This window comes from Vombatus ursinus, unplaced genomic scaffold (assembly GCF_900497805.2).
Source record: "Vombatus ursinus unplaced genomic scaffold, bare-nosed wombat genome assembly UNPS02014794.1, whole genome shotgun sequence".
Classification (NCBI taxonomy): domain Eukaryota; kingdom Metazoa; phylum Chordata; class Mammalia; order Diprotodontia; family Vombatidae; genus Vombatus; species Vombatus ursinus.
Genome location: NW_020954572.1, coordinates 18,032,270 through 18,051,516, shown reverse-complemented (window position 1 = coordinate 18,051,516; position 19,247 = coordinate 18,032,270). Strand labels below are relative to the sequence as shown.

Here is a 19,247-nt window from a genome sequence, read left to right as displayed (position 1 = left end):
GGGGGGGGAGTAGGGGGATGGAGGTAACGTTGGCAGTTAGAGTGAAGCATTGCTTCATACCAGATAACTGATCTGTTGTAAAGCCAGAATTGTCCCTGTGTATACTGCCCAGATATTTTTCTTTCGATTATCAAAGATTTTTGATCCTTTTATTCATGCCCTGCTTGGGCCCCCAAGGCTAAGTTGCTATTTTTCCTTGCTACACACCTGGGACCGTTGCTTGTTTATACCTCCCTAGGGCTGCTCTTAGCCCTGAAGTATCCTGCTTTTGCAGTTCCTGAGCTTGGGTGTGGCTTTAGTTGAGGGTTTAAGTCAAACTGTTACTGGATCTGCTGACACTAATATGAGTGCAGTTCTATGCATTCTACAGCCTAGGGTGTGACACAGTAAACTCTTATTTGTCAGGCCTGGTAATGGTAGTAGTATTTTCAGGGCATCCCTTTTCCTCTTGCTATAATGTTGTATAAAAAAAGGATGTACCTAAGCGATGCATTCCATTTGCTATAGATATATGCAAATTTATTATTTTGCTGTTTTTGTGGGTAAGAGACCTAGATACCCCTTCCTCAGGTGTAGTTTTCAGATCATGCAAAAATGGTAGCTAGGGACTCCAATTTCAGGAAAGTCATTAAGTGATCAGAAAGGGAACTGGCTTCTTCAGTAACCTAGCTTTGTTTGGGTTAAGTAGATGGCAACTGTTACATCCCCTCTGTAAGGACCTGTCCCTACCTTCATAGTATTTGACAAGAGATCAGTTTGTACAAACCACACAGAATCAGTCATCATTTGTTTTCCAGCATGTTTGTAAAGAAATTCACCAAACATTCCCATGATCTCCACATGGGCTATAGTCAAGTCCTGCTCCTCAGTAGGTTTGAGGGCAAATGAGTTTGTAAAGCAACTGTTAATTCTGGTCTCTTAGGGTGATCACAAAATTAGTTTTTACCATTGTTTCCTCAGTATCCTATCTTAGAGGTGGTTTTAATCTCTTGGGTCATCAGAGTTGTGGCAAGGGTGATGAAACCCTGTAGTGCTTGGGCACAGCTGGAAAGGATTGGCATTATGCCAGCACAACCTGGATAGCAGGGGGTAATATAAATATCCTGGTAACAGTGAGAACCAAACCCCTCAAGGATTTGTAGCAGCACCTGCTGTTTCCTCCCCATCCCCCACCAGAGTCGTCAGTGAGATCAGAAGTAAGGCTGCAATGCCTAAATAATTTGTTTCACAGCCGCCCTGTTTATCAACATCTCACCAGACAGAAGGCCTGAGGCCTTCCTGGCAGCCTCAGCTGTCCCTGTTCTTCTCAAACTCCAGAATGAGGCTTTTGATGTGTGACAACTTCTGGTGCAGGTACTCACAGCGCTGTCTTTCTTCTTTGTAACCTGGACATCGCTGTAGAGACAAGGCTAATATCTTAGATAACTTCTTTGCTTCAAGTTTCCCTTTATCTACCCCTGGCCTTAATCATACCTTCCTGAACTTTCTGTATTCTTGGACTATCTTATCTTCCAGCACCTGAAACAGTAAGAAAAACATGAACAGCCCTAAGTTGACCCTCAACTTCTCTGAAAGCGAAGTAGAAAGCTTTTCTTTTTTTAACATGTTATATAATCTAGACAGACTCTCCTCCCCAAATAGTGATGCAGTGAATCAGTTTGCTAGCTAATGAGTCACTTTTTTGGAAAAAGCTTTACCTTGTGTTCAGGAGTGCCTCGTTGTACTCTCTTAATCTCCATTCCTAACTGCATGAACCTTCGGCTGACAGCCCCAACACGTGCATGTAGGGCCCGATATTCTGCATAATCTGCTTCAAAATCTTGCTCATAGACACGACACTGTTCAGTACTATGGATGGCTCCATACTGCCTGCAGAAATCAAAAAGTCATCCTCATTCAGCTGTCCCCAGCCCCTGGAAGGTGAGGACAGGAGGGTAAGGTCTCTCGGGGACAAGTGTAGAAGGAAGGAATAAGGAACTTACAGGAAGTAGTCTGGTGTTTCTCCAGGAAGCAGTGACCCTGGGCCTGGTGAAGAAACAAACTATGAAAGGAAAAGGTAATATCTTACCCTTTACACTGTAGGAAGCTTCACCCCCATAAACATTACCTGCTTGTCCTAAGGAGTTGTGTTCCCTTCTGGGACACGAATTGTGGTCTTTCTCCCACTCCTCTCCCTCTTGTGGATCATGACTGGGAAGTTCCTGTGGGGAACTTGGACCTCTGGGCCTCTTGTCCTCTGGTTCTGTTACGTCTGGGGAGGGGTGTCGCTTCTGAGAGAAGTTTAAAATCCAGATCTTCAACGCAGACTTAGACCTGGCAGATACCTCCCTCTTTCCAACTAGTTATACCATATAGTAGAATTCTGGAAGTTAATGTTTATCTCCTAAAACTCCAAGGAGAGGGTTCATAACCCTCTCCAAACAAAACAGAAAGCAGGTTCATTTAAAAGAGCAATGAAGACCAGTGGGTATGAGCCTTGGTTTCCCTATCCGTAAAATTGTGATCATGGTTGTGTCATCTGAGGAAAGTGCTCTGTAAAAGCACCATGCTAATGTGAGTTATTCAAGGTAGTATTGTGGCAACAGCACTGAATTTGGAGTCAACCTGTTTTAACTCTTGGCTTTTGTATTTACTGTCTGACTTTAAGTCACTTCTCGGGGCCTCGGGTTTCCTCTTAAAATGAGGGTGTTGAATTAGAAGACCTCTGAGATCTCTTCCAGTTCTAAATATATGATCCTGTAAATATTTACTCACCGTGTTCAAATGCCTCTGGCTGGAGGAGGAAGAGGGTCTTTGATCTGGCCCCTTTGTGGGTTGAGGGCTCTGGTCCCTACAGTGTGAGGAAGGGGGAAAGGGTGATTGAGTTGCAACTTAAATTTTAAGAATGGTTTTGGATTTCTTGCTACTGGAATTTAAGGAGGATTTGAGAGGAAGCCAACACTGCCTTCCCTTTCTGCCCCTCCCAGTTTATCCCCTAGTACCTCAGTGCCCACTGTGCCAGATGGTCTCTTGAGGATCCTGGAATAGGCTGTTCCTCTTGACTGTTCTCCAGGGGATCTGGCACCTGGTAGGGAGGTGACAGTGGCTCAGACTGGAGGCAGTAGTGTCAGTCAGGAGCCCCTGGACTCTCAGGCCTCCACATCTTTGTTGTAACACCCCATAACTACTCGCCTTACCTCTTCTACTAATAGCTGTGGTTGAGGTCCTGTATCCAATCCACTGCCCTGTTGGCTCCCTGTTTCCCTGGCACCTTCATCTTGCTGATGTCCTTGAACTGAAGATGACACTGGTACAGAATCTACAGCAGAGCAGATAGTAATTCGCTCTCGAAGAGGACCTATGCACCAAAGCAGGCCTGGTCCAGACCTGAAGAATGGAGGAAACAGGGAGCAAAGCATAATAAATCTAAAGGATTCAGCATCTTAGTCCTCAGTCTGGTTTTCTGTGTATTTCCATTCACCTGCCAAAGCGGTGGCACACAAGGTCCAGTCCACCTCTTGGCCCATCTGCTCCACATTGGGACACTATGAAAGAGAAGAGGCAGGAACAGCCAGAGCCAGGAAGTCGAAGGTACTGAAAAAATATACCCAGTTAATTGTCTACCCTCCTACCTAAAGTTCATTGCTTCGCTTGAGTAAGAATTTAGAGGACTCCCAGAGTTGGCCTATGACAAGGAACCAGGGTCCCCAGGGGACTTGTTAGTAATATCAAATGCAGCTGGACCTGAGCTCCCTGAGGAAGCACAGTCTATCTCTAGGGTCCTTCCTCACTGCCCACCCGGCCCCACGCACACACCTCACCCACCCCTTGTGCCTACACCAAAGCAGACTTTGTACCTCGATATGGACTCAGGTTAGGCTATGGGTCTATGTACATGTAATATATTCCCTAGAACAATATGTTCCCCCGGAAGGGGGAAGGTAGTGTAGTCGTTTGTGGTGCCACTCCAATTCCTCTGATAACGCTTGTGGCATAACCCAAAACTGACCCCCTACTCGAGGCCTCTTGCTCCCATACCCTTCAATACAAACACTCAGGGCCCTTCACTCACCCCTCGGTTGCCCTGGAAGGCGATCACAGGCTGGGCCTAAGGGAGACAAAGAAGGAAAGCTGAGGACCAAGAAGTGACCCTAGCCCCGTGGTCAGAAAGTCTGTGACACCTAAGTTGCTCAGAAGGAGGTCAGGGATCGGCAGAAGTCTCCAGCACCCGTGGGTTCGCAGATGAGTGAGAGGAGGGGTTTGGGAGTAGGGAATTGGTGTGTGCATTGTAATATCCAGGACCAGTGATACAGGGGTTAAAGAGCTTGGAGAGAAGCCTGTATCTCAAAGAGAGTGCAGGGTCGAGAAAAAGACCTCGGGGTGATTGGAAACCAGTCCCGGATCGACTAAGGAGGAGGGTTCGCACCTGTATCCGCTGACAGTCCTGTAGCGCACGCAAAGCTGAGTCGTTGAGTCGGAGGAGTAGGAGGCTGGTTCGTGGACCAGGAGTAAAAGAAAGCCGCAGCCTCCCGTTCAGAACTTCCTGTGGCCCCGCCATGGCGGTGATACTGGAGGCGAGAGCAATCGGGGCTGCTCCAGGACGAGGACCACTAGTATCACCACTCTGCTCCAGCAGTCTCAGGCAGCCCCACCTATTCCTGCCCAGCCCAGTCCAGCCCCTTGGTTTTTTGACTCCGCCCCTCCTAAGACCCCGCCCCCCAGGTCTCCTGGGCCGGGGTCAGCCTGGTAGAATCCCTGGTCCTCCAATCTACCCCTCTTAGTGGGTAGAGGTCTTGCACCTTTTTGGCTTGAGAATGGTAGGATCGTAGAGGGACCGGACATTCAGAGATGCTCCTACAACTAGAGGGTTCCTAGAAGGAGAAGGAAGAGAAGAGCAAGGAGGTCCTGGTAGAATCAGTTTTTTTAGGCAAAATCTACATTCCTGCCTCAGTTTCCTAGGCCTAATGTTGGGCAAAGCCGTTTAGCTTTTCTCAGTCTCAGAACTGGTTTTCTGAAGGAGTTTTTATCTTGGCACCTTACCCAAGGGATTGAGGTTGCCGAGGAGAGTGGAAGTGGTAGGTTGGGGAGGAGAGAGACTAGACTAGAGGTGGGGAAAGCACCTGAGCTGCTCAGGAAGCTAATGCCATGAGTACCCAAGGGGCTAGAACATGGCAGGCCCAGGAGTCCTGGTCTCAGCGTCCCCCTAGGATCCCAGGTGTGAAAGGCCAACAGGTCTTTTCTCTTGCCTGGCATACCGTGCTAGGTGCCGCCACCTGAAGTCCAGGAGCTGGGCTTCTTCCAAAGGCTGGAGGTGTTGCTGGGCCCTGGGGATGAGAATGGGAGGAGTTTGTCTGGATAGCCTTTCCGCCGCTGCAGGCTGGGTAGACCTGACCAGTAAGCGGGTCTGGAGTGGGCCTTAAAGAAGAGTGGCCTGGGAAGGAGACGATCTAGACTTGCTCAGGCTCCTCCCCACCTGAGACCTGTTGTACTGGCAAGGCAAGATTCAGTTTCAGCTTTCTTCGCTAGAGAACAGGCTGGTTCACAAGTGGCTGGTGGAAGAAGGGAAGGGCCCTATTCCTGAGGCAGGCCAAGAGGTGATGGTGAAGCTGTTGGGGGTCCTGGAGGACCAAAGCTTGGTGGAAAGAGACTTAAGACTGACCTTTCAGCTGGGTCAAAGGGGAGTCATCCAGGTGTGTCAAGGAGTGATAATCCAGGTGTTTTGCCTCCTGCTTTCTATATTCCCTTACAAGTACCTTCATGCCTGTTTTTCCCTGCCCTCCACCTACTTGAATCTTCCTGCCCCACCCTGTAGACGTTCACAAATTCAATTCAAAAAATGTTTCCTGTACTTGACAGTGTTAGACTCTGGGGATATAAAGACAAGAAGAAATGTTTGGGCCCTCAAGTTATATTGTTCTAGGGAGTATATAACATGTACACAAGACCCATAGCTACAATGTAATTTGTAGAGTCCAATGTATCTGTCCAATGTTGCATAGCTCTGATCTGGCATCTGAATCATAGCATCTGAATCAGGCAACTGCGTAGATAGAGTGCTAGCCTTGGAGTCAGGAAGACCTGAATTTGAATCCCACCTCAAATACTTACTAGCTGTGTGACCCTGGGCAAGTCACTTAACATCTGTTTGCCTCAGTTTCCTCAAGTGTAAAATGGAGATAATAATATCACTTATGTCCCAGGGTAGTAGTGAAGATCAAATGAGATAATAATTGTAAAGCACTTTGCACAGTGCCTAGTGAGTACTACATAAATATTAGCTATTATTATTAAAAGACCTAGAATCAAATCCCAGTTCTGCTGCTCATAGAGTATGGCCTTGAAGAGGTCATTTAATAGGATCATAGATCCAGGGCCCCAGAGGCTCTCTAGTCCAAACCCCTCATTTTACAGATGAGGAAACTGAGGCCCAGGGAAGTTATTTGTTTTATCTAAATTCACACAGGTAGTATGTCAGAGGGTGGTATTTGAGTCTGGGTCCTCTGACTTCAAGGCCAGTGATCTTTCCACTGTACTATGTAGACTCCATTTCTGGGAAATTCAGTTTCCTCATCCATATCATGAAGTAGCTGGGCCAAGATCTCTTCCAGTTCTAAATTTCTGATTCTGTGATTCTTTCAGAGCGCTTTTCTATGCTTTCCAAGGAAAATCAGGTAATTTGATAAACTAGTGTTTTTCATGGCACTCTAGTGTTTATTTTTTTTTTCATTTCAAATATTCCTTCCTTTCCTTTAATAATGTAATAGTGGTTTTCTGGAGGAAATGTTGCCACCTTGACACAAAAGAGTGTCCCTAATGGTGTGAATTTGAGGCCTGGTAGGAGAGGTGTCAAAGGAAGACATTTGGAGGGTTGACTGGATAGAGTGTTGAATTTTGGAGTTAAGGAGACCTGAGTTCAGATGTTGCCTCAGTCACTTACTAGTTGCATGACCCTGCATAACTCACTTAAACTTCTGTTTGCCTTAGTTTCCCTGTCTGTAAAAAAATGGTAGCTAGCACCTACCTCCCAGGGTTGTTGTGAGGATCAAATAAAATATCATTTATAAAGCACTTTGCAAACCTTAAAGTGTCATATAAATCCTAGGTGTAATCATCATCATCAAATTGAAATACTGACCAGTTTTTGCATTGAGGTGTGGAAGGTGGAAAGATCATCTAGATATAACTAAGGCCTTGTCATTCCCAGCAGTAGAACAAGTAATCAGGATGAACCTGGGGAAGGATGCACTTAGGAAGCATAAGTAGTTGTTTTGTTTTTTTTTTCAAACTAGGGGTTGGGGCCTGGGGAGTGGGTAGCAGGCCAGCAATGGGCTGGCAGAGGACTACAAGGGGAAGTGCCTGTCACTTCAGAGAAAAAAAATGTTACTGGAAAATGTTAGGGAAATCACTATATTGTCAAAGAACAGTACAATACAGGCTGTTTGGCATTGGTAGAAATTCTAAAGATTCTTGTGCTTTCTAACTTTTTTTTGTTGTTGTTTGGTTTTTTCGTTTATTACCACCATTGCTTTCTTTTTTTGGGGGGCGGGGTGGAAGAGAAGAGAAAGTAATAAATAAATCTATAAGACTTGCCAGTTTAAAAAAAAAAAAAGAGGGCAACTAGGTAGATAAGAGCACTGGCCCTGGAGTCAGGAGGACCTGAGTTCAAATGCCACCTTAGACACATGATACTTACTAGCTGTGTGACCCTGGGCAAGTCAATTAACCCCAGTTGCCTAACCAAAAAAAAAAAAAATGCAAGAATGCCCCAACACCCCCCTCCACCCTCTTCAACCTTCTAGCTCAAGTGAACTTCCCAGGGTGGTGCAGAGACCACTGCTATCCCTGAACCTTGAGCCTCATGCCTCACAGTCCCACAGTATGGAGCACAACTCACTCCCTCACTCAGTTCTGGGCTTCCATTCTCCATGCCCAGACACAGGAGCACTCCTCTCCCAGCCCACTTTCTTTATAGAGATGAAGACTATGTTTTCTAGGGGATGGGTTGCCCCTCCTTTTAGGGGGGTGCTACCACACCCTTCCCTACAATGTTTTCACCCAAGGTGAAAAAATTCTTTAGTTGTAACCTTGCCCTTTTATCTCACCTCTCACTTTCTTCCCTCTTCTTTTTTCCTTAATGATCCCTCTCCTCTTCACAGACCTTGGAGCTGGGAATCCTATCCAGGCTTTTAGGGGAGGTTGCTTTCCTTCTCACAAGTGACCAATATGCTTATGGTTCCTGAGGCAGGTGAGGGAACTTTCACCAGGATAGGGAGGCACATGGTAAATGTTTACTAAGCAAGGAAACCCAAGGGCTGGGCTGGAGGAAGGCCAGGGATTAACAAAGTTTTCAAAGTTCAGAAGTAGAAGTCTATGGGGTAGGGTAGAGCCAAGTATCACATTGTTTGCTCACTGCTCAGGATTGTAGACACTTGTAGGGCTTGCCAGGACACTGAATAGGTCATCCTGTCTATCTCCCTGCCTCTAGGGAGTCCTCAGTTCTTTTCCTCTACCAGACACCTAGGGATGAAGGCCATGAGGTGTTATTACTGTGCTGAGACATCTTCAGGAGAATGACTACTCACCTGAATTTCCCTTTTCTAGTGTTTCATGCCCTTTGCAGTGAGAGTGGTCTTCCTGCAGTACCAATTCCCATATCTTGTGGTATCTTACCTCACAGGGAGCCAGATGTGCGACTAGGGGTCATAACTATATATGAAATGAAGCTCCTGAAGAGTGCTCCAGCCTAGGACACTAGGGATCTGTCCCCAACCCAGTGCCTGAACCTGGTCCAGCTGTGGTGGGAGTGGAGCAATGCTCACTTGCAATGGCGGGGAGGGGAAGAGATATTCCAGGACATGCTCTGCTCTGCTACCAGTATGCTCTCCAGCTTCTTGACTCTGAGCCCCTATCCTAACCTAGCCTTGAAGAGATCCAGAGGTCTGGCAGAGGAAAGGATTAAAGAAAACAACGAGCTCCACCCCTTTGCAAAGCTCTGTGGGACTTTGGTAAGTAGTGGATAGGCTGGAGGAAGCAGTTTGCCTACGACTATGGGAGAGATGGACAGAGCTGGGGGGTGGGGCTCTTAGGGGCAAGGCCTAGAAACAACCTTTGGGAACCACTTGTCTCAGTTAGCTGTCATGCCTGTCTCTCCCATCGGTTTGACAGAGCATGGAGGAGGAACAGGAAGTATACCAGCTGGATGAGCTGGTCCGAACAACGTAACAGCAGCACAACTGAAGTGGGAGTTGTCGGGGGAAGCTCTGAGGTCCCCTGAGAAAGCACTAATCTGGGACCCTTGCAGAGTTCAAGTTTTGTTCAGGAAAGGAAAGCTGTGTTTGGGGGGCATGGGAACATATCAGGACAAAGGAATAGGGAGGATTGCTACAGCACAATCTGAGGAGGTTGGAGTGGGAAGCTGAAGTGGGAATGGAGAGGCAGAGGACTATTTCGGAACCTGAAGTAGTTCTAGCCACCCAGACCAAGGGGAAACCCACATTGAGGGCTTTTCACACTCTTATCCATATTCCACACTGAGGAAGTTCCTTGTCTATTCTTAGCTGCTGTCAGAGAATGGAGAAATCCTGCCAGCCCTGGCTGCCCTGAAGAGCACGTTGAAGCTGGAACAAGGCAGAACACCTCCTTCCCTTTGGATGTTTGCCCTCTGGCCAACTCCCCTCACTTTGGTTATGTTCTGAATCTGGATCTATCCCTCTTCTCTAGGTTCACCCCACCCCTTTGCAAAGTTCTGTGGGGGAAGGCTAAGACCCCAGAGACATCACCATGGCAATCACTGAGAAAGCAGGGCTGGGAGATGCCAGTGGGACTAGAGCTTTGTCTATGGGCTCAGAGCACCTGAGCACAGGGCTGTTTTGCTCCCTCAGGCCATCCACTTAGCACTGTCCAAGCTGGTGATACAGCAGCACAATGCAATAGTAGAGAACCTGGTTCCTTGCCCTGATGCGTCAGTTCCCCTGGCCTTCCCAGTGCCTCCCAAGGTGCAGGTCTCAGGACACATCTCCCTACCTGATCTCTCACCTGGTTGACCCATGATGTTTGGAGCTACTGGAAGTGATGACTTTAGAAATAATGTGCCCCACAAAGAATTGGAAATTGAGGGGATGCCCATCAATTGGGGAATGGCTGAACAAGTCATGGTATAGGAATGTAATGGAATACTATTATGTTTTGAGAAATGATGAGCAAGTGGACTTCGGAAAAACCTGGAAAGACTTGTATGGACTGATGCTGAGTGAAGCAGGAAGAACAAGGAGAACATTGTACACAGTAACCATCATGTTGTGTGATGACTTTGATAGACTTAGCTCTTCTCAGCAATGCAAGGATCTAAAACATCTCCAAAAGTCTCATGATAGAAAATGCTATCCACATCCAGAGAAAGAGCTATGAAGTTTGAATACAGATTGAAGCATACTATTTGCTGTTTTTTTTTCTTTCTTCTGTTTTGTTTTGTTTCTTCTTTCTTGTGGTTCTGCCTATTGGTTCTAATTCTTTACAACATGACTAATATGAAAATACGTTTAATAGGAATGTATATGCAGAGCCTATATCGGATTGAATATCATCTTGGGGAGGGAGGTAGGGAGGGAGGAAAAGAAAATTTAAAACTCAAAAGCTTATGGAAGTGAATGTTGAAAACTAAAAATTAATTAATTAATTTAAAAAATGAAATAATGTACCCCAGACTGGCTGTGGAGACTAGACAGATAAGTCTCCAGCCACCAGCCCCCAGCCTGTCAGTCTCCCCATTCCTGACTGTGAGGAGGTCCTAGTTCCCTCCCTCAATTTTCCCATTTCCTACAGAGAAGTCTTAGATCCCTTATTCTCCCTCCCCAATTCCCTTGTTTACAATCCCTATAGTGGGGTTTAGAGAAGGGGATTTCTTTGGACTCCCTTCAGCCCAGGGTCTTCCACCTTATCTAAATTTAGTGCTTTTCTTCTTGCAGACCAGCTCAGGATACTTTCACCTATGATGTCTTGTTCCAAAAGCTTTCCTGTCCCAATTCATAGTTTTCCTTTTACAGTCCAGTCCCTTTTTCTTTGGTCTCTTCCCCCTGCCCCTTAAAACAAAATAAAACAAAAACTAAAGAGTATTAATTTTATTCTCTACTGAGCTTTTGTATCAAGGACATATAGTAACACTAGAAAGCCCGCTCTGAAGGGCAAGTATAGGGCCTATTGGTGAAGCTGATGAAAGAGAAACATAAAAAAACCTGGACTTAAAAAAAAAAAAAGAAAAGAAAAAGTGGGAGGGACAGGGGTTTCAGATGGAACAAAATAACATACTGAGCCTTGGTTAGATTGTAACAAATTGCATATAGGATTGTTGTGTTGTTTAGTCCGTGACCAACTCATCATGACACCATTTGGGTCTTTCCTGGTAAAGATACTGGAGTGGTTTGCCATTTCCTTCTCTAGCTCATTTTACATATGAGGAAACTAAGGCAAACAGTGACTGGCCCAGGATCACACAACTAGTAAATGTCAAATCTTGTGACTCCAGGGCCAGTGCTTTATTCACTGCGCCACCTAGCTGCTATGATACAAAACTTCATTGATGCTCACCCTACAAATTTCCAAGCTCTATGGTTCTAGTGTAATGGAACAAATAGCAGATTTGTAGTTGGAGGTCCAAGGTTCAAATTCCTTCCCTACTCCCTACTACTTCTGCTACTTTGGCAAACAAAAATTATTTTGTCTGCCAGTTTGATAAACAAAGCAGCCAAGATTTACCATATCATCAAAGAAATTAAGCCAGTTACTAATTTATGTAAACAGGCTTTAATTTTCTTCAGTTATTTTACAAATAAATTCTGTGAATTCATGTACTGATTTCTAATCAGCATAAAGAGGCTTTCTGGACTCTTTGACAAGTCTGTCCCAACAAAATGGTGTGACGGTTCCAAAATCAAGCCGTGGCCACTAATGCTGCACATGAACTCAGCCACAAAATTACCCTCTAGCTTCTTCTGCTTCAAGACAGTCTATCTAACCCACATTCTAGGTTCTTCCATAACTCACCTCTCTCATTCCATTCTCTAAAGTCAGCTCAAGAACCTGGCACAGTTCAACTATTCCAGCTTTCTAGATGCTGATGCTGTGATCTTAGGCACAGGATCCAAGTATGGGGTGAATGTCTTTAACATGAAGAAAGGGCAGAAGGGGCAGAGGCCATTCCACCCATATTCCAGCACCTTCAAGCATTCTAATTGTAGTAGGTAGAAAGGAAAGTTAAGTTCAGACCCTTTTTCCCTCAAAGTCAGAATCTCAACTGGTGCTTTGTATGTGGAGAAAGGAATGGAATGACAAAAGGGTAAGGAAGAACATGGTTTTAGATTTATAATTGAAGAAGCAAGACTAAAATTAGGGGAAGTCAGCTTGGATTCCCAGAGCCTAGAATTGACTTTAGTTCTGCTGGGATGAGTCTGAATCTTTGAAATCACAAGTAAGCAAGTCATTTTTTCCTCCTTCATAATGTTATTACTCAAGTATCTCCCTTGTAAGACTTCTCAGTTTGAGCCTTTATGACTATTTAGAGAATAAACCTTTAGCATTTTGGATCCCCAAGAACCCTGAGAAAGAGTACAGAACCATCTGATTTAAAATAAAACTCCACCTTCTACCTGAAGCCTTTCCTAAGCCCTCTTAATTCCCTATTCTTTCTCTCTTTTATTCCCTATTTATCCTGTGTATAACTTACTTTGTATATATTTGTTTGCACATTGTCTCCATCAGGACACAAGCTCCTTAAGGACAAGGACTGTCTTTTGCCTTTTTTTTTTTTTAATCCCCAGCACTTAGCACAATGCCTGGTACATAGTGGGCAATTAATGTTTATTGAATTGCATTATGCTAAAAGGTCATGGAGTACACTTTCCTTTGATTTTACAGGTGATGACTACGGCATTCGGGCCTCATTCACCGTCCTTCCTTAGCAGCTACACCATAGGAAGTGCCTAGTGAGAGAAATAATCTCAATGCTCTCAGCACATTCCCAAGAGACCGACCTAGGTCGACAATTGGGGCCTAGGCTCCTCCAAAACAACTACTCTTGGAGGTCAAGGAGGCATCTGTGCCTTCCATGGAAAACTTCATCCACTTCAGGGAGTGGCGATGGGCACAACTGAAACCACAACGATAAGAGTTGGGGACCCACCCTTCCCACCCAGGCACCGGTGCCACTCCACCCGGTCACGTGTCAGCTTCCCGGCCAAGGAACCAGGGAGGGGCCGCCCTTCCGGGAGCGCCTTGTCGCCACCCCAGCCACGTGACGCAGCCTATTTTCCTTAGGCCCCGCCCACGCCCTGGATCGGGAAGCCCCTCCTTACGCTGTGCCCTTCGTCAATGATTCTCCGCCCCTAGGTGAAGGAATCCGCGGGGGCGCCCGTGACACCACGTGATCAATCTCCACTAATAAGAAGCCTAGTTGGAGGGCAAGGCGTGGGGGTGGTTTGGGTCGGTGGGGAATTGGGAGAACACGTCACGTGGTGGGGAAGGGGCGGGGTCGGGGACGTCGGAGAGGAAAGAGCGGACGCCACCGAGTCAGGCCGGAGCCGCTGCCGTCGCCATGACCCGTGAGCACCGACGCCCCCTCCCTGCACGAGCCCCTAGCGCCTCCTGGAGTGCGAGGCCTTCCCGGGGAACCCACGTCTAGGCCCTGCTCCGAAACCACTCGCCAGTGGCGGTCTCCACGCAGCGCTACCCCCTCCCCCAGCATGCGGAGACCTCCCCTCCCCCAGCTCCCGTTGAGACCCCCTCCCTCCTCCCTTGCAACCTCGGTGCCCAGAACAGCAGCCCTGGGAACCCAGCCGGAGGAGCTGAGCCCCCTCCCACTGCCACGCAGAGATCTCCCCTCCCCCATCTGCTCACAGCGAGCCCTCAAGTGGACGTCCCCCTGTACACGTGTGCATAGGGACCCCCCCTTCCCCCAGCCCTCACTGTGCCTTGTGCAATCCCTATTTCTCTCCACACCTTCAGTTGCCTTCACCTCCTCTTCCCCCCACTTCTCAGTTTTCCGTGGTCAGTGTTTGCAGAAGTGTCTGCTTTCTCAATCCCGCGACTTGAGGGAGGGTCTTCTGTTAAGTGTCGGGGAGGTCTCATCCTTTTTCTTTACTTTTTCTGCAGGCGGTAACCAGCGTGAGCTTGCCCGCCAGAAGAACATGAAAAAGCAAAGCGACTCAGGCAAGGGAAAACGCCGGGATGACGGGCTCTCTGCAGCTGCCCGAAAGCAGAGGTAGCCTCAGGGAGGGGAAAGGGTGGAGGACCAGATGAAGATGGAAGTGCCCAAGAGATTTAAAAGGGCATGGGATGAGGGAGGGTAGAGGTGAGAGGATGCATTAGGGGCAGTGCCCATCTCTCATCTTTCCCCTTCTTTCACCCTAGTGGAAACACTAAGCCAGCCCTACAAATTGGCAGCTTAGGAGCCTTTAGGAAAGGCTTGGGTAGGCAGTGTCAGTATGACTTAAAGTATTGGTTAGTACACTTCAAGTATTGCTGTTTGAGTCCCATATTCCCCTCCTGTGTTTCTTCCCTATCTCTCCCTCCCCATGTTGCTAAGTATGGTGAGGCATACTCAGGGGTCTGTATGTTGAGGTTTTTTGACCATGTAAAAAGCAGGTAGATATCCTTTGAGCTCCAGCTCTGTGGCCTCACAGGATTGTGGGCATTTCATCTACACACTGAATCTACACACCCCTGCCCACATCCATTTTATTCTCTCTGCCCTTTATCCCCTGAGTTCTGTCCTTTTTTGCCCTCTGGTACCCCCAGTGCCCCATCATCTCTACCTCCAGGGACTCGGAGATCATGCAACAGAAGCAGAAAAAGGCCAATGAGAAGAAGGAAGAGCCCAAGTAACTCTATGGCTCATGCCCATCTCTCTTGCCCATCGACCGTGTGCCTGGAGCCAGTCCCGTCACGCTCTCGCCTCCTCCTGTAGCGCTCACAGGTCCCAGAACTGATGGCATTCCCTTCGCCCTGTGTCTGCAGTGGGTTCCCTCTGTGCATCCTTCCCCCCAGGCAGCCTTGCTCTCCTCCAGGGCTTTCCTGGGGGTGAGGGGCTACCTTTTCCCAGTGTTTTTTATTCCTATGGGGCTTACCCCAGAGTATTAAAAGTAGCTTTGTAATTCCTCTGATGCCTGTGTGACTAAGGGAATGGATTATGGGGGTGGGGTTGGTAGGGTGGGATGCCTCCTCAGACTGGAGGAGAGACATATAGAGGAGCTGGTTTGAAGCTTGATAAAATGATGGGAAGAAAAAGATTATGGAAAGTACCTTTATTCTTTATTAACCACATTGAGAAAATGTGTGTGGAGGAATCCTGAGAACCTGTAAGCCTCAGATAATTTCCTTTTTCCTTTGTCTTCCTTGTACTTTTGACTTTTTCCCTTCTAAATCGGCTTCTGAAGACCAACTCAAGGCAAGAGAGGGTCAGGTTAATTATCTAATGGTAGTTTCCTGAGTGTTGCTTTTGCCTGCCTTCTTCCTCAGGCTGCCTGGTCAGTAGAAAATTAATTTGCTCATTTGTCTGGTATGTTTGTCCTCCAGTGGCAGTCATTCTTCAAGGATAATCCTTTCACCCCCGAGATCACAACTGAAATTTAGCAAAGACCCCTATGTGTTAGCCCTAGGGCTTTCTTGAGGGACTATCTTGCTTTTATAATCCTTGATTACATCACTAGTTCCTGAACCAATTTTACTTTTCCTTTTTCCAAAGAACAGTCTCTCAGTTTCTGTGTTTTTCTCTTTCTCTGTTTCTCTTTGGTCTCTCAGTTTCTTTTCTCTGTTTCACTCCCCCCCACTACTCCCCCTTCTCGTGGTATTATTGACCAGTTTCCTCCCTTCTAGCTCGAGGGCTGAGATCTGAGAAGTGTGAGGTGGGGGTGGATAGCAGGTGTTTGGCTGCTGGCTGGGGAGTCAGTTCTTTGCCAAGAGCTGCTGGCCTAGAGAATTGGAGACCTCCCTCCCTGGACAGAGTTGTGGCCAGGGACCTGACCATCATATCCCAAAACAGCATAACTACAGTGTTCACTATTCTGCCCTTAGCTCCAAAGGATAGAGCTTAAAAAAAAAAAGTTTTTGTAATAGGCTGTGTCCTTTCTTCTTAGCCCAGCATTATTAGGGGCAGAACAGCTGAGAGGCTCCAGTTAGGAAGAGACATGGATTCTTCGGCAGCGCCGACGGATGACACGAGGGGTTCGAGATGGTCCAGTGGCTGGACAGCAAACTGGAATCAGTAGCAGTCCCAAGTAGAGTAGTACACAGGTCCAGCATGAAGCGATCTTGACCCAAAAGGTAGCCCAGCTACCTCTTGTGAAAGTAGTTTCCAGCTCTGCCTCTTCGTAGCTGTAGGGCCAAGATCTCTGCTCAGAAGGAGTAGATCCTTGGCTCTTAAATAGGTATCTTTCCATCACCCTAGGCCTACTGACAAACTTGAGTCACATCCCAAGGCCCTCAATGATTTCCCATTTCTTAGGAAGTCAGGGGTCAAGGTTGTTTTAATACAGGATTTGCCCTACCTGAACCAGTTAGTGAGAGTGACCATAACATAGAGGGAAGCAAGGAAGAAGACAAAGTGGAAAGCAGAGTAGCTGTAGGAGAGTCGATGAGGTGTTTGTGGTGCACCTGAGCCTGCCTCCTCTCCACTAGACCCTTTAAAGAGAAGAGGGGAGGGTTTAGCTCCTGGGTACAAGCTCCCTCGCCCTCCAGAGCTCCCTGCTGCACTATGCTTGTGTGTTTTCCCCCTAGTTCACACTCACCTCCATGTGGTGATAGATTGTCTGGGCAGCAGAAGCAAAGGGAGGGCTTCTACAAAGTAAAGGGAAATTTTTAAAAACGGGATGATGGAGGAAGAGGAACTGAGTTGTGGTGGTAGTCCGCAAGAGCAGGGATGTGTGTTGGGTGATCCCAGGTAAGAATTCTGGGCACAGAATTAACAGGCACGGAAGGGTATTGAGATTTTCATCCTCACCTGAAACTCGTAGCTGTAAACCTTAACCATCCACAAAGGGCCAAGCACTTCAGCCAGGTATGAAGCCTCATTACTGTGGGAGGGAAGAGGGTTAACTCTAGTCGATTCACTTGTATTGTGGAGGGGATGATAACTGAGGGATAGATACATGGCTTTAAATTCTGAGGGTGCCAGGTACCTATCTGGTGTCTAGGTATTCTTCAACTCCAGTCTGGTGTGGCAGTTCACTCTGGGCTTTAAGCTAGGGACAGTGAATCCCACCTCATTCCACCTCCTAGCTGATTAATTGTGGGCCTTAAATAAGTGCTCGGATGTTGACTTGGCGGCACAAAGATATTCTGGCTCACAGCATCTTTTTCCCAGAAGTTGCCGTTGGTCTTAGGATGTTTCTTACTCTCTAGACCTCTGATTTCAGTCTCCATTCATTCTTCTGTTTCCCGTTTCCTCTTGCTCTCTTTCCCCCTTTTACTTCTTGAAGTTTTTCCCTTTTGACACCTTTACTCACCAGGCAAAAAGCACACAGGCATACATGATTCCAGCACTCAGAATGGTCAGAGAGGTGTCCGGTGTCTGTGCCCCTGCTTTGCTCATACTGGGCCGGCATATGGTACGATTCTGTCCCCGAAGTAGCACTGTGGGGATGAAATAGAGAGTAAAGAGAAGGAAAATAGGACAGGAAGTAGGGAAGTATAAGAATTAAGCAGAAAATGAATGGAAAAATGATACAAAGAGCCATGAGTTTTCTACTTACCCCTATCTGGGGGCCTGCTGGACAATGCTGAGAAAGTCAAGTACATGATATAGCAGCTAATGATGGAGGCTTGTAGGGGGCCAGAGCAGGGTTGTTCTGAGAAGAGACACCAAAGTCTGATCTTTTAGGGGCAATAATATCCCCTCCCCAGGGAAACGTCTGTTACTTGTCCCAGAGATCATGAAGGCAGGACAAATTCACCAAAATAGCTCCTTCACAGCCCCCCCCCCCCCCCCCAAAAAAAAAAAAAGACCAGATTAGAAAATAAGAATGAATAGGGGACCAGAACTTGGCAGGTTTGTTAAGGCAAATGTCCCCTTAATGTCACGGAGGGGGGTTAGATCCAGAGGTGTACCCACTGAGGCGGATGCAGGGAGTGATGGAGAGGAAGGAGAGGATGCCACAGAAGCAAAGGTTCAGGCCGAGTAGAACCTTGTTGAGCAGGCAGCCAGCAGGATGGGTATAGTGGTGGAATAGAAGAAATGTTCCTGTTCCAGCTATGCTGTAGAAAACCAGTGTGGACAGCAGCACTGCCCCAAACCAGCGCCAGTCCTGGGCAGCCCCTGTTAGCCTGTGTGAGTGTGAGAACCACGAATAGCCCAGTTTGGCTGTCCCCATATGGCTGGGGCTATTCCCATCTCCCATTTATCAGGGTCAGTATGACTGACTAGTCGAGATTCTCCTAGGTATTTACCTGCCCAAGTGAGTCCCACCTCATTCCACCTCCCAGGTAATGATGGGGGGCACTATCCTATCATGTGGCAGTCCACCCCCACTGCTATTGCCACACTGCTATCTGTATCTAGGACCTATTTAGTAGTATCTCTGCATCCTAAGGATGATCTCCAGGGATATTCCCCCTCACCAGTTTTTGTTCCAGGTGTGAGCAAAGGCTGTGATGAGCACCAGCTGTAGTAGGATGAAAGTGAAGCCTCCACAGATACCCACATAGTGCCATGCTGCAGGGTGAGCTCCGATAAGTAAATATAGTTGAACTTCAATTTGTCATTGGATGTACTTCTACCTCCCTCCCCTTCCCACCACCCCCAGCTGATGAGCCAAGGTTAGAATGAGGACTGAAGGTTACCTGGAAAGATATGTTCATCTGGGATATAGAAGGCAGCAGTACAGAGCCCCAACAAGACCAATAGCTTCAGGAGCCAGAAGCTGGGTCACAGGAGAGAGAACATATGCTCAGGGCAGAAGGAGTAGGAAGGGATAAAGTCATTAGGAGAGAAGGAATATTAATAGCTGACATTTATGGAGCACTATAAGGTTTACAAAACATTTATCTCCTTTGATTCTTACAGCTCTGTTAGGTAAGTAGTAACATAGGAACAGAGGTTACATGACATAGAGAGACAATGGGGTTATAAGATTGCTGGAACTTTGCCCTCTCCTCCCATCCTTGTGGGCTGTGCTTCCCAAGTTGGCCCATTTTAGACCTTCCTGGAATTTACTCAGTTTGTCTCCTCTTTTTCCCCACGGTTCTCTTCCCTCCTTTCCCCAGATAAAACATTGTATTGCCCA

At 47.1% G+C, this 19,247-nt stretch overlaps 3 protein-coding genes across 3 annotated transcripts in view; 1 reads left to right on the top strand and 2 right to left on the bottom strand.

Annotated features, from left to right (window-relative positions):
• Nucleotides 1–782: 782 nt before the first annotated feature.
• Nucleotides 783–6,094, bottom strand: ELL3 (elongation factor for RNA polymerase II 3). The gene is made up of 13 exons (XM_027869930.1): nt 5,235–6,094; nt 4,779–4,850; nt 4,406–4,569; nt 4,052–4,087; nt 3,461–3,573; nt 3,177–3,366; nt 2,982–3,064; nt 2,755–2,830; nt 2,108–2,270; nt 1,983–2,025; nt 1,698–1,869; nt 1,474–1,518; nt 783–1,395 (listed from the first exon to the last, which is right to left on the bottom strand). The coding sequence occupies exons 2-13, from the start codon at nt 4,819–4,821 to the stop codon at nt 1,288–1,290; spliced, it is 1,236 nt and encodes a 411-aa protein (XP_027725731.1). The 5' UTR covers nt 4,822–4,850; nt 5,235–6,094; the 3' UTR covers nt 783–1,287.
• A 7,394-nt stretch (nt 6,095–13,488) lies between these two features.
• Nucleotides 13,489–15,131, top strand: SERF2 (small EDRK-rich factor 2). The gene is given in 4 exon segments (XM_027870006.1): nt 13,489–13,571; nt 14,122–14,230; nt 14,767–14,852; nt 14,855–15,131. Coding segments are annotated over 4 exon segments (456 nt in total). The 5' UTR covers nt 13,489–13,564; the 3' UTR covers nt 15,109–15,131.
• A 1,011-nt stretch (nt 15,132–16,142) lies between these two features.
• Nucleotides 16,143–19,247, bottom strand: part of SERINC4 (serine incorporator 4) — a 4,066-nt gene continuing 961 nt past the window's right edge. The window contains exons 3-11 of the mRNA XM_027870194.1: nt 18,805–18,884; nt 18,583–18,676; nt 18,077–18,288; nt 17,718–17,813; nt 17,472–17,598; nt 16,967–17,039; nt 16,755–16,803; nt 16,515–16,647; nt 16,143–16,341 (exon numbers count right to left, since the gene is read on the bottom strand). Coding sequence (XP_027725995.1) covers nt 16,143–16,341; nt 16,515–16,647; nt 16,755–16,803; nt 16,967–17,039; nt 17,472–17,598; nt 17,718–17,813; nt 18,077–18,288; nt 18,583–18,676; nt 18,805–18,884 — 1,063 coding nt within the window. The remainder of the gene's footprint in view (nt 16,342–16,514; nt 16,648–16,754; nt 16,804–16,966; nt 17,040–17,471; nt 17,599–17,717; nt 17,814–18,076; nt 18,289–18,582; nt 18,677–18,804; nt 18,885–19,247) is intronic.

What these genes read in the sequence shown, in the direction of transcription:
- ELL3 (XM_027869930.1), bottom strand. Translation starts at nt 4,821, where the DNA reads ATGTCCGGTCCCTCTACGATCCTACCATTCTCAAGCCAAAAAG. An exon ending in CCTTCCAGGGCAACCGAGGG is followed by an intron (nt 3,574 to 4,051) that starts GTGAGTGAAGGG and finishes ATATTTTTTCAG; the next exon opens with TACCTTCGACTTCCTGGCTC. An exon ending in CTGGCACAGTGGGCACTGAG is followed by an intron (nt 2,831 to 2,981) that starts GTACTAGGGGAT and finishes CTCACACTGTAG; the next exon opens with GGACCAGAGCCCTCAACCCA.